This window comes from Salvelinus alpinus, chromosome 33 (assembly GCF_045679555.1).
Source record: "Salvelinus alpinus chromosome 33, SLU_Salpinus.1, whole genome shotgun sequence".
NCBI lineage: Eukaryota > Metazoa > Chordata > Actinopteri > Salmoniformes > Salmonidae > Salvelinus > Salvelinus alpinus.
The window spans coordinates 16,248,795-16,262,700 of NC_092118.1; the positions used below are offsets into that span (position 1 = coordinate 16,248,795).

Here is a 13,906-nt window from a genome sequence, read left to right on the forward strand (position 1 = left end):
AAACACTTCCACGCTAGCCACCAAAAGGATACCTCTGTGAGAGGAGGATATCGAGGAGTGGATGACACTTCTCCGTTCGCCTACTAACGAATTGACACTCCTCGACCACTCAACCATTTATCAGTTTCTGGGTCATGGAGGAGAGGAGGACAGAGGAGTTGAGGAAAGGACAGACTTTTGCCAAATTGAGAATCTCCCTCTCTCTCCTTCTTTCTCTATTTCTTTCTTTTTCCATACTCCCCTCTTCCCTTCCACCTGAGCTGAGACAGTGTCAGGCCCTAACTAGCACATCGTGAGAGACAGCCTGCAGACAAGCATGCCTCTGGGCTGGAGGACCCAGGTGTTCCTCTCCTCTCAGTGCAGTGTCCTCCTCCCTGTGTAACTCCAGCCAGGGTTAGACCCAGGACAGAACCCTCTGTTCCCCCTGCCATCCTGTACGGAAGATGATTGCTCCTGACAGCGTGCCCCCTTTCTAACTCTGAAATATTCCTACAGTTCATGAACCCCTGCATTTTGCCTCTGGTCAACTTGTCCTTCTGAGAGTAAATTCTTCTTTTCTGTTTCTCAGGATGAAGTTAACCAGATTATGGAGACAAACCTGTGGCTGAGACATGTAAGTACAATCTTCATCCATCTTCTACTGTATGTGTATATGAATTACTGTTTAAACAAATCACTCCACTACATCTACCTGACCTACTGGGCTCCCGAGTGGCGCAGCGGTCTAAGGCACTGCATCCCAGTGCTAGAGGTGTCACTACAGACCCTGGTTCGATTCCAGGCTGTATCACAACCAGCTGTGATTGGGAGTCCCATAGGGTGGCGCACAATTGGCCCAGTGGGAAAATCGGTTAGGGTTTGGCCGAGGTAGACCGTCATTGTAAATAAGAATTTGTTCTTACTGGCTTGCCTAGTTAAATAAAAAAAATAAACTATCATACATGATTCCTGGAGGCCATAATGATATCTTACATTATTCATCAGGAAAATTATTTTAACCCTCCGGATATTAACCTTCTGACAGAGATTTATGAGCCATAGATTTACCCTGCTATGACTGGGTTACATTTCTATCCAGAGATGATATCCAGAGATGATATGCAGAGATGATATGCTATGACTGGGTTACATTTCTATCTAGAGATGATGTGCCATGACTGGGTTACATTTCTATCTAGAGATGATGTGCCATGACTGGGTTACATTTCTATCTAGAGATGATGTGCCATGACTGGGTTACATTTCTATACAGAGATGATGTGCCATGACTGGGTTACATTTCTATACAGAGATGATGTGCCATGACTGGGTTACATTTCTATCTAGAGATGATGTGCTATGACTGGGTTACATTTCTATACAGAGATGATGTGCCATGACTGGGTTACATTTCTATCTAGAGATGATGTGCCATGACTGGGTTACATTTCTATCTAGAGATGATATGCCATGACTGGGTTACATTTCTATCCATAGATGATGTGCCATGACTGGGTTACATTTCTATCTAGAGATGATGTGCCATGACTGGGTTACATTTCTATCTAGAGATGATATGCCATGACTGGGTTACATTTCTATACAGAGATGATATGCCATGACTGGGTTACATTTCTATCTAGAGATGATGTGCCATGACTGGGTTACATTTCTATCTAGAGATGATATGCCATGACTGGGTTACATTTCTATACAGAGATGATATGCCATGACTGGGTTACATTTCTATCCAGAGATGATATGCCATGACTGGGTTACATTTCTATCCAGAGATGATGTGCCATGACTGGGTTACATTTCTATCCAGAGATACGGCACAGTATATGATCACATGTTGTAGGGCTACAGAGAATACAAGGGACTGTACTGTTGCATGGCTTGCTGGTTTTGTCACATGGTTGACCCCACCTGGTGTTGCTGATATTGTCGTGATACACGCTGAGATGAGCTCATTCTGAGGGAAATGAACCGGAACTGGTTTCCAGATCTATAAAAATCTGAACCAAATATCCACATCTGTGCTTAACCCTCATTCATCTTATACATGACCATCTGTTTGTCAACACACCTAGTATAAGGGACTGTGTGTATATGGCGTCCGTTAATTGAATGGTTAATTAGATGAAAGAGTTATGTCTTTCTTATGACCTAAGAGGGAGAATATGTAAGTGACACAGTCCTACAGCACAGAGGTTGTGTCTCTCCTGAGACTTGACCTATGACCTTCAGGTCTACAGCTACTGTTTCATCTAATTAACCATTCAATTAACGGATGGCCACGTTTTTCAATTAAGTGGTACTTACACAACCCTCTTGTGATTGGCTCGGCTGTATTGACATGTGACTGGGTTGTTACCATATACACACGGTCCCTTATACGAGGTATGTTGACAAGCAGATGGGTCATGTATAAGATGAATGAGGGTTAAGCACAGATGTGGATATTTGGTTCAAAAACCGTGGCCATCCGTTAACGGTCAATGGATCAAACATATAGAACGTAGAATTTGAAATGTGTGTGGGTTTTATAAAAGAGTTGTATCTAATGATATGAGACAACCTACTACCTCTTCAGATCTGGAATGACTACAAACTGAGGTGGGATCCCAAAGACTTTGGAGGAGTGGAGTTCATTCGAGTGCCTTCCAGCAGGATATGGAAGCCAGATATCGTGCTGTACAATAAGTGAGTTAAACATGCAATTGCAATAATAATATGTACCGTGCATAACTGAGTTCAAGGATCTCTTCTTTGACATTGAAATGACTGAGTAGATGATCCAAAACAGGACATGACACTCATTTCTTATGTAAGGCCCTCATATACTGTAGATTATTTATAATGACGTGCATGTAAAGTCTATCAGACAGTGTTATCAAATGATGGAGCCTCAGGGCTTCTTTCTGATTCATTTAGCTGAGGGACAATAGTCCGTTGTTTATATTACATCCTTCCAGTGTAATCTTCAATGACTCATCCACCCTCCTCCTTCCCTGTTGTCTCTCTGTCTGTCTATCTGTCTTTCCCTCTCTCTGTCTCTCTGTCTGTCTATCTGTCTTTCCCTCTCTCTGTCTCTCTCTGTCTGTCTATCTGTCTTTCCCTCTCTCTCTCTCTGTCTCTCTGTCTGTCTATCTGTCTTTCCCTCTCTCTGTCTCTCTCTGTCTGTCTATCTGTCTTTCCCTCTCTCTGTCTCTCTCTGTCTGTCTATCTGTCTTTCCCTCTCTCTGTCTCTCTCTGTCTGTCTATCTGTCTTTCCCTCTCTCTGTCTCTCTCTGTCTGTCTATCTGTCTTTCCCTCTCTCTGTCTCCCCATCTCTCTCTCTCCCCATCTCTCTCTCTCCTCCCTTCCCTCTCTCTCTCTGTGCCACAGTGCAGTAGGAGATTTCCAGGTGGATGATAAGACCAAGGCCCTACTTCGCTACAATGGGGATGTGACCTGGATCCCTCCGGCCATCTTCAAGAGCTCTTGCAAGATTGACGTCACCTACTTCCCCTTTGACTACCAGAACTGCACCATGAAGTTTGGCTCCTGGACGTACGACAAGGCCAAGATAGACCTAGTTCTGATTGGGTCCACCATCAACCTCCATGACTTCTGGGAGAGTGGCGAGTGGACGATCATCAACGCCCCGGGTTACAAACACGACATCAAGTACAACTGCTGTGAGGAGATCTACACAGACATCACCTACTCCCTGTACATCAGACGGCTGCCTCTCTTCTACACCATCAACATGATCATCCCCTGTCTGCTCATCTCCTTTCTCACTGTGCTGGTCTTCTACCTGCCTTCTGACTGTGGGGAGAAGATCACTCTATGTATCTCCGTCCTCCTCTCTCTCACTGTGTTCCTCCTGGTCATCACCGAAACCATCCCGTCTACGTCGCTGGTCATCCCCCTCATCGGGGAGTACCTCCTCTTCACCATGATCTTCGTCACCCTCTCCATTGTCATCACTGTGTTCGTGCTGAACGTGCACTACCGCACGCCCAAGACCCACACCATGCCGTGCTGGGTGCGCAGCGTCTTCCTGGGGCTTCTACCCAGGGTCATGTTCATGACCCGGCCGGAGAGGGACCCTGAGAGGCTGCCTGAGCCTGGGGGGGTGGTTCAGCAGCTGATGCCCCCAGCCTCGCGGCCCTGTGTGGTCCACACCACAGGCACCCTGCAGGGGCAGCAGAAGCCCCAGGCCCTGGTCTCCACCGTGGCTGCCAGTGTGCTCCCGAGCCTGGCCCAGCGACAGCGCCTCTTCATCAGCACGGAGCTCACCAACCTCAATAACCTTAGCCTTGGTGGTGGTGGTGGTGACTCGGTCAATGCGGGCTCCAGCTTCCTGTGTCGCGAGGGCCGCTGCAACTGCTGCTGGCGCCAGAGGTCCACCAAGCTGCCCACTGAGACGGGAGGAGGGGGTGGCGGGGTGGGGAGCATCGGGACCTTCAGTGGAGGAGGGGCTGCTGGGATTGGGGGGGTCTGTGGAGGTGGTGGAAGCTCCTGCTCCAGCTCAGAGTCTCTGGATGGCAGGCTGATGACCCTGTCCCCTCACTTCTCACCCGAGGTCAGGGAGGCCATGGAAAGTGTCAAGTACATCGCCGAAAACATGAGAATACAGAACGAAGCCAAGGAGGTAAGTCGAGACGTACAGTATAACATGTATATCATTCACAATAGCTAAGAAAATCTTCAAGGTCTATATCTACCGTTTAGTGTCTCTGACAACTGTCTTTCAGGTCCAGGACGACTGGAAGTATGTTGCCATGGTGATCGACAGGATATTCCTGTGGGTGTTCATCTTGGTGTGTATCCTGGGGACCGCTGGGCTCTTTATCCAGCCCCTCCTATTGTTCGATATGTGACCCACTCATACACACAGCAATTACACAGTGACTGAGTGTTTTAACTCATACATATACAGTCACTTTGTGTGTCACCCAGTGATGCGGACCAAAGAAGCTGAGACGAACCAATACTGTGAACGGAAGGGAACCAGATTATGGAGGAAGGCAAGCTGCTGCCAGCTGTTCCATGTCACTTCTTTGTATGTAGATATGTTTCTGATTGCTCAAGTGTGGTGTAGTATTGATCTCTTAGTTGCTAAGGACCAGACTGAAAAAATGGCAACGTATAACTCTGTACTGCTGCCTACCCATTCCCTTATGTTTGCTCTGTGTAAATGACTTCATCATAATGTCACTTGATTATGACTGGCACAAAGAAACACACTATCGTCAACAAAAGGACCGTGGCTAAAGGAACATCTATTGGACCTAAGGATCCCAAACATGTACATAGCAATGACTGCTTAAAGGGGCTTTCCAAAAGTACACAAGTATCTCAAGTCAATATCACAGCTTATTGAATTCATATCATGTTTTCAAATGTTGAACATCACTGAGTCATTTTGACTTTGTTTATTTGTGAAATATTCATGTCTTCTATAAACTTACTGGGTGTTCTTATTTACAGCTATACAGTACCATTCAAATCTGATTCTAATGCTCATTAAGATTTCAATGAACCACAGTGTCACATAATATACGGATAAGCTATTCATAGAAATCACAAACTGGTGAACATTAAATGGCTATGATGCAAGATGGGTAACTTTATTACACCATGTGGGTGAATGTGGAAAAACTCTGAAAGTGACCTGAAATGCTTTTCATTGTGCTGTGAGGGGTGACACCATGTGGTTATTATCTGCTACTACAAGTGACAGCAATATGATCCAGTGGTCACTACCATATGTCTGCAATCAAAGACACAAGATTTTGTGTCTTCATTTTGCGTTTTTAATTTGGTTTGGCAAAGCGCTCCATTTGGACGACTTTGAAAACAGCTCTCCAAAGGCTCTTTCAACAGAAACGTCTGTCTGCCATGATCCATGGTCATTGGATGAAGTGACTTCTGAAGAGGAGTGAACAAATGCTAACCTACCTGTAAACTCATTGCATTCCCAAATCAATATTTCTCTCCCTTATGAAAATTGAGTTTGGAGGTCCAGCTGGCAGGCAGGATGTAGATGTGATTATCAGTAGCAGCAAGGCCATGTAGAGGTTGGATTACATCCTCGCTGCCTCCCAGCCTGCCTCCCATCCCTGCCTCTCTAGCTCCCTACCTGCCTCCCATCTCTGCCCCGGGCCCCCTTCAGCTTTATTGGATCACAATCAATATGGAGACCTGGTGATGAAGTACATCATTAGTCTGGGGCCTGGGCTACGGTCTTCATCTCACCATCCTACCGCTATGCCAAAGAGCATTTCTCCTGCTTTAACTTGACACTACTTATACTCTCTGTTAATAAGGAGGATGTGGTTGAGATCTCTTATTGTGTTGTACCATCATTCAAAAACCAGTTTGGTGTACAAGAGGAGGAAATTCACAGTTAGGAGTTATATATATCTATGGCCTGTGGTATCTATGATAGAGTGATACATTTGAAAGAGGATTTTTGGGGAGCGTTTCAATCCTACATTTAGGCGGACCTGGAATCTCTGGATGTTGTTTCTGTTGCTGTATGTTTTAGTCAGTAAACTGTAATCAGATTGTCACTGTGAATCGTAACTGGATGTTAGCCAGCACAGTCACATACTGTAGTACTCCATCACTTCTGATAACATTCCCCCTGCTAATTAATTGAATTAAAGCTCACTCAGGGCTCATTTAAGTGAACTAGTTATCCGAGGGGGAGATCTGTAACAGACACAGTATTAAAGACTGAAGGTTGTGGGGGGTTGAGTGCATTTATGGAACAGAGATGGTTCCATGACCACACTCGTGTGATGAGTCTTGTCTGAGACCTGAAGAGTTGCATTGCATGCAGGTGACCCGCGTTCTGTCCCTGTCGGTCACACTTAAGAATCGTCCCATTGTTTTTGTCAGTATGATATCATTTCGCATACTTTCATTTGAGAAAAAAGCATGAGAAACTTGAGAAGAGAGCAAGTTGACATCATTGATTCCATGCACCTGTTGATCTTTTGAGTTATGCATGGTCAATGTTAAATAATACATATCATCCTCCAGGTCTGTGGTGCAAACATATCTTCTAGCTGCTACAGTCCTACAAATACAGAAAATTACATCATTCGTATTCACTATTCTCAGTTAAGATGTCTCAAATAAAAAGATCCCCATCTAGTTTCAGGTCCATACCACAAATACACAAGTGTTGTGTCTTTGCTATGCCGGATTAAGTGACATGACATGCTATTTTATAAAATAATTTGCAATTAATATTACCTGATAATTAATAAGTCTACCTTAATAATTAATAACTCTGCAATTAATATTACCTGATTAAACTAATCATGTAAATGTAATTAACTAGGAAATCGGGGCACCACGGAAGAATGTCTATAGAGCTGTTGTCTTCCGAATAAACTCTTAAAGACCTGGTAATCTTTTATATCAATAGCAGTCAATTGTTAATCGTCACCTTATTCAGTCTCATCTGAAAATCGTAAAATTATTGGTTATCTTCACAAACCCTGGCTAACAAGTTGAATCAGCAATACAAATTTTGGTTTAATTATTTATTTACTAAATAATCACACAGAATTACATATACACAGGATAGATCATACATTGATTACTAATTATGTCATACAAGAAAACGTCCCTAGTGGACAGAACCGATATGACGGCTGGTTACACAAAGAAAGAGGGTTGGGTTTGAATGAAAGCGCGGGAAGACTAAGGAACAAAAGGATTGGGTCTCTATCGGACCTCATGAAGCTATGCTATCGTAAATACAGAATCGTATGCATTCTAAATAAGCGCCCATTTGGAAAAGGAAAATGCAGGAAATATTTACTCTGAGCTGCGCTTCGATTGATTGGTCGTAGATGGAAGGCTGGGTTGCCCAGCAGAGATCTCCCTTGTCCTTTGAAGAATATGTCTTGTAGTAGAACGAATACGTTGTAGTACCGTCGTCGTGTGGTAGAACGGATACGTTGTAGTACCCTGTCTTTCTGAAGAGATTGTCTGTCCTTTCCTAGCACACATTTACAGCTGCTGCTGCTCACTCGACGTCTAGGATGTATCACTTCTTTAGTGAATAAGAGTTCAAAGTTCATACCAGTTGCCATACTATAAGCTCATGCTATATTCTGGCTGGTATAGTCGAAATTCATCCTTCCAGCGTGTCAATCATCACCTCCACGTTGAAATTCGCCCTTCTAAACGTATGGACATCAGTCCTCATGTCCCCGGGAACACAATGTTAATTTCGTTAGGTTGTAGTCGTTCAACCATTCACAACCAGAGCTTGGCTTAGTTCTGTAGTTGATATTAGCCCTTTTAAACGTATGTACAGCAGTCCTCACATCATTCACAACCAATGTCTGTTCACATGGGCGGGGCCACTGAGTGAGCATAGTTCACTTATGAAAACAATTCTCTAATTTAGAAGCTAAAATTACATTTAATCTTTTCACAAATAGTTTCATATTTAAACATTTAAATTGCACAACAATTCCATGTGAATCTGATAACTAGAATGTGTAGACTTTCCAAGATACAGTTTATGTCATCCTATCATTAGTAATAATGTCTCAGACGACAACTGATCTGACATCATATCCTTTAAGTATCAACAAATAATTTCAACTGGTTGGATTACCAAAATATGCTTCTGTTCCCCACCCTTTTGATGTTAAGAAAGGGCTTTCTAAGAGTCCAATCTGTAGAGTAGAGAGAGAAAAGGGGGAAGGGTATTTATGGGTGTCATAAACCTCACCAACAGGGCAATGTCATGACACAAGGTAGAACGAGTCGACCAACAAGTGTTTCAACAAGACTTGAACACAATGATCATTTTCATCCTCATCCTGTGTGAGTATATTTATGAAAATGAACCTGATATTGATTTAGTTTTAATTGAATTCAAATGTATTTTCCATTTTGCTATTTAAATTAGTCGATGTTGTATTTTTTGAATGTATTTTCTTTTCTAAGGTGCCTTGTCAAGAGAGGCCATGGTCCAAACCACAGGCAGGTCAAAGTCCATTCATTATTGAAGATGATTGAATTCTCATTTAGATAATTACAATATGATACTCTACACCTAAATTATTTACATATTGCAGATATTTTATGCCCCAAATACTTTTTATTTTCTCAAATATTAGCCAAGAAGATTTTTCCAGCAAAGATCTATAGGACTACTACAGGAACAATAATGGAGGGAAGTGACCTCGTGGTAAAATGTAGTACACATGGGGGCAAGGAAGATAAAGTGGCATATGTTTACTTGTGCATTAACGGGGTTGCAGTGGATCAGAAGAAAACTATACAAGAAGACACCCGTTTCACCATGAAAAGTGTTACTGGCCAACAGACTGGCAATTACAGCTGTGTGTTCTCTAAAACCCAGTTTCCATTCTCTGAAGTGCAGGGAAAAGGAGATAATTATCTTTCCATCCAGGTGATGGGTAAGGATATGTTTACTGTCTGGATAGGTCATTGCTGTTAGACATTATTTGACACACACTAAGTGTACAAAACATTAGGAACACCTTCCTAGTATTGAGTTGCACACCCCTTGCCCTCAGAATAGCCTCACTTCGTCTGGGCATGGACTCTATAAGGTGTCGAAACATTCCACAGGGATGCTGGCCCATGTTGACTCCAATACTTCCCACAGTTGTGTCAAGTTGCCTGGGTGGTGGACCATTCTTGATACACACGAGAAACTGTTGAGTGTGAAAAACTCAGCAGTGTTGCAGTTCTTGACTCACTCAAACCGGTGTGCCTGGCACCTACTACCATAACCCTTTCAAAGGCTCTTAAATATTTTGTATTGCCCATTCACCCTCTGAATGGCACACATACACAATCCATGTCTGAATTGTCACAAGGCTTAAAAATCCTTCTTTACCCTGTCTCCTCCCTTTTATCTACACTGATTGAAGTGGATTTAACAAGTGACATCAATGAGGGATCATAGCTTTCACCTGGATTCACCTGGTCAGTCTATGTCATGGAAAGAGCAGGTGTCCTTAATGTTTTGTACACTCAGTGTATATGGATATACTATCCTTTTCAATGTTTTTGATACAAGTATATTTCAATGTGGCTGCAAACGTATTTTACACCTTAACTGATTCCTGTCTCTTCCTGCTCATACAGACCGTATACTCCCTGCAGACATATCACTTGCAGGCTCAAGAACTGTGAGAAAGGGAGATGGTGTGGAGTTTAAGTGTACTATTTCAGACCCCAGTTTTCAAACAAAAAAGACCAGTGACTTAGTTCACTCTTACCTCTGCAAGTATGGCTCTGTTGTTCAGATCCAGGTGTTTGACGTAGAGAGCATGGAGGCAACGTTTACGATGAAACGTTTTTTAAAGAGTGACACAGGCAACTACAGTTGTGTGCTTGACCTGCAATCAAAAACCCTCAAAGATAAACACAGAACATTATATGGAAATAATGCAGTATTTCTACAGGTTGATGGTAAGAATGTATGGTGTTTCTCTAAATACTTCTATATTTAAATAATATAGTCACTTCATACGTAACTAGTTGTGTTATTAGAAAGTCGTTGTTGATGGTTCATGGTTGCAGTACGTTGTTACTATGGAAACGAGATGTATAACGACATGTCTGTTCTGCTTTCCAGGGTCCTGGAGTCACTTAATCACACCGGTTGTGTTCTGCATCTGTTTTCTTCTGATCTTATCACTGATAGTGGGCATATGGTGGCTGTTCATTAAACAAGGTCAGGCCATTTAACATGGACATTACTCTGGATACCCTGGTCTAATTCATATAGAATAATGTTTATCAAACTAATACATTCCCATATCTGGATTGAATGAATTGTCTGGAGCTTTTCTAATGTCATTGTTATAATAGTTAACTTGAGGTTGATCAATAATGTTACATTTCATTTTTGTGCCACTGACTGGGGAGGGTGATGGTACATGTGTTTTTTAAGCTCTCACCGATAAAACTATTGTTCTATTAACGAACATTTATTTCCCATTCTGGGATATTTCTTTGTCTTAGACGGAACGTCAAATGTGGAGGAAGAATCCAGGTAGGAAAATCATGTATCTTTGACATTTTATTTTATGAAAATTCTTTCATTGTATCTATTTGTATTAGTTTCTTTGAATATAAATGTCACAGACTACATTCTGTATTTATACTGTAATGAAGCAATGGAGAAACACAAAGGTGTTACATTACTTAAGTACACAAGCAATAATGCAAAGTGTGCTGCTTCTATATAAAGGTGTATATGAATAAGATTAATATTTAACGGAATATGACAATCTAATAACCACAACCAATGTATCTTGTTTATTTGTCAGTGATGAATTTGCCTATGACAGTGTGGCCGGTAAGATAATATTTATTTAGTTTGGATAATGGTTAGCTGCATTAACTATGCTTTAAATTAAATATAAGTGTGTTTTAAAATACTAACCATGCTGATAGTAAGTAAATGGTCATGAAATTTGTTTCAGTGCCTTGTGTTAAAACAGGAGTCTATATTTATTATTTTAAAATATAATTGTAGTCTTCTTATCCCCCAAACAGGTGGGGAGGAGTACCAGGATGTTGGTGAGAAATGTTAAGATAATATGATGCTGCACAAACATTTACGAATTATGATGTCAAATAAAAATAGGTATGTTTTTTCATTCTTACATTTGCAACACTGGGTAAATGTAAATAAAAAAATATATAGATATTTTTAGCATCTTGAATAAAAAAAGGTTATTTAAATACAGTACATTGCTTTAATAAGAAAATTAGATATTTCATTTTCTAATCTCCCGAACATGTGATACAAGATACCAACATTTGGGTGAGAAATGCTTAGATAATGACGTTTAAAAAAATTATGATAATAATGATCATTTAAAATTTAAATAGGTATGTTTTTCTGATACTGGGTAAATGGTCATGACTGAAATAATATGCCGCGCCTTGAGTGACAATAATGAACATCTTAACATCTTCTAATCAGGTGATGAGATTGGTACAAAACATGACATGGGTGAGAAATGCTTAGATATTATGAAGCTCCATAGAAATGCAATGATTATATTGTGACATTTACAGTACTGGGTAAATGGTGATGTAACTGACTTCAGGGCCTTGGGTGATTTTTTTTGCTAAATAACATGTTTTAATTAAATATATTTAACTTCCATCTTCTTATCTCCGAAACAGTGGATATCACGTACCAAGATATTCTGGTGAGCTGTGAGTTCCAAATGAGCTTTGACTAATGATAACTAATGTTTATGTTGACTCTTGGTCATAGAGGCTTACAGGTCTACACTCAATTTCTTCCTCTTTTACTTTTCCACACCTTTTGTAATTTTATATTTCAGGTTGACACACGGAAAATTAAACACGTTATAGCACGTATTCGAGGTGAGTTCAATATTTTGAAATAGTAATAATAGTAAGTTAGGTGTACTTTTGGGGATTTCCATACGTCAGGCAGAACGAGTCAGGTTTTGTTTCACGGTATCTATCTGACCATGCAAAATATCTTGTCTCACTTTCTATGTCAATGGTGTAATTTCTGATGGTTAGACACGTAAGTATTTTGCATAGGAAACCACAGATGCATTCAGTCACATTCTTGCTATTCTTTGTACTTCACATAAAGCAACCCAAGATAAGAATGGTTTACATCATGATCTGGGTATATATCCTCTGTGCAGAGAATACAGACTTGAGACCTTCTCCTCAGAGCTGCAGTGTATCTTGTGGCGAACACTCTCCAATTCCCCAATGCTTCTGTGATAAACCTATTTAATCATTGTCTTAATGTCATTGTCCCACCTCATCTTGGATGCTATTATATCCTGAAAACTGAAATATTTCTGATATTAGAATAAACACACAGCTGTAATCTAATGTGACGAAGGATTTGTTGGACCGGATATAATATGTTGGGGACTTTTCATCCACAGATGCAGCAAATCAAGGCCCATATACAGAGGTTGTGTATGCCAAGTCATGCAAGAAGAAAAGACGTCATCAATACATGCCTTAATCATTATTAGATCTGCATTATTTCAAAGCAGTACTGCATGTGTACCTCATGGTTTACAGTATCTATAATTATGTATTTTATGTATTGTGTATTCAATGCGTGTCTTGTGTTGGACTACTCCCTGCATGTCCAAGTTGACGACGATGCCAAATTGTTTTGTGACCTGACATTTGCGGTGCATTGTATTATATCTTCAGTGGAAGTAATAAGCATTTTTTGGAGTCATTTTGAAGTACCACATTAAGTATTATTGCTGGATATACTATTGCATTCTCCCTCATAAAAAAATATTTTTCAATGTTCTCAAACTGGGAATGTGGTATACTTCTTTATTGGAACTGAAAACAAATGCAATCATTTTATAGGCACAGTTTCAGTTGGCACAGTAGTTTAGAATATCACCCTTGATAGCAAGGAAGACTGTGGGCTCACTTGGTCGAACCAATAATGTAAGGCTGTCACCCATTCTACAGTCCCCCTCTAAAACATGCAAGGATACATTGTAGTTTAAAATAAGCCATTCTTAAATATGTGAATCTTACAGACAGTTTTTTTTTTTTTTTACTTTTATGCAACTTAAAAGCCCAGTGATAAATAATACACACATTAACATATGGATTTATATTTGCATATTCACTGATGTACCACATAGACATAGTCCAACTGCAACCTACGGACAATTATATCAGGAAATTAGACTGGCACTGCAAGGCTAATCATTAATTACACGGTATCAGACACATTTCAATGTTGCTGATGTGAACACCATAAACAATGAAGATGAGGTCAGAGGACTGATGTGTTTCTTCAAAATGAGCTGCCTAGGACTAGGCCTCAGCTCTGTGATGAAACTTTGCATGAAGGTTAGACGCTTCTAATTTG

General features: G+C 40.9%; 1 protein-coding gene and 1 long non-coding RNA gene across 2 annotated transcripts in view; both read left to right on the forward strand.

Annotated features, from left to right (window-relative positions):
- The window catches only part of LOC139563127 (neuronal acetylcholine receptor subunit alpha-3-like), a 10,416-nt gene extending 3,747 nt beyond the window's left edge, over window positions 1-6,669 (forward strand). The window contains exons 3-6 of the mRNA XM_071381434.1: window positions 569-613; window positions 2,576-2,685; window positions 3,370-4,624; window positions 4,728-6,669. Of these exons, the coding sequence (XP_071237535.1) occupies window positions 569-613; window positions 2,576-2,685; window positions 3,370-4,624; window positions 4,728-4,853 (1,536 nt within the window). The 3' untranslated portion in view covers window positions 4,854-6,669. The remainder of the gene's footprint in view (window positions 1-568; window positions 614-2,575; window positions 2,686-3,369; window positions 4,625-4,727) is intronic.
- A 4,229-nt stretch (window positions 6,670-10,898) lies between these two features.
- Window positions 10,899-13,294, forward strand: LOC139563270 (uncharacterized). The gene is made up of 6 exons (XR_011672522.1): window positions 10,899-11,041; window positions 11,319-11,347; window positions 11,548-11,571; window positions 12,187-12,212; window positions 12,351-12,393; window positions 12,942-13,294. It is a non-coding gene; the product is annotated as an uncharacterized lncRNA (long non-coding RNA).
- Window positions 13,295-13,906: the final 612 nt, after the last annotated feature.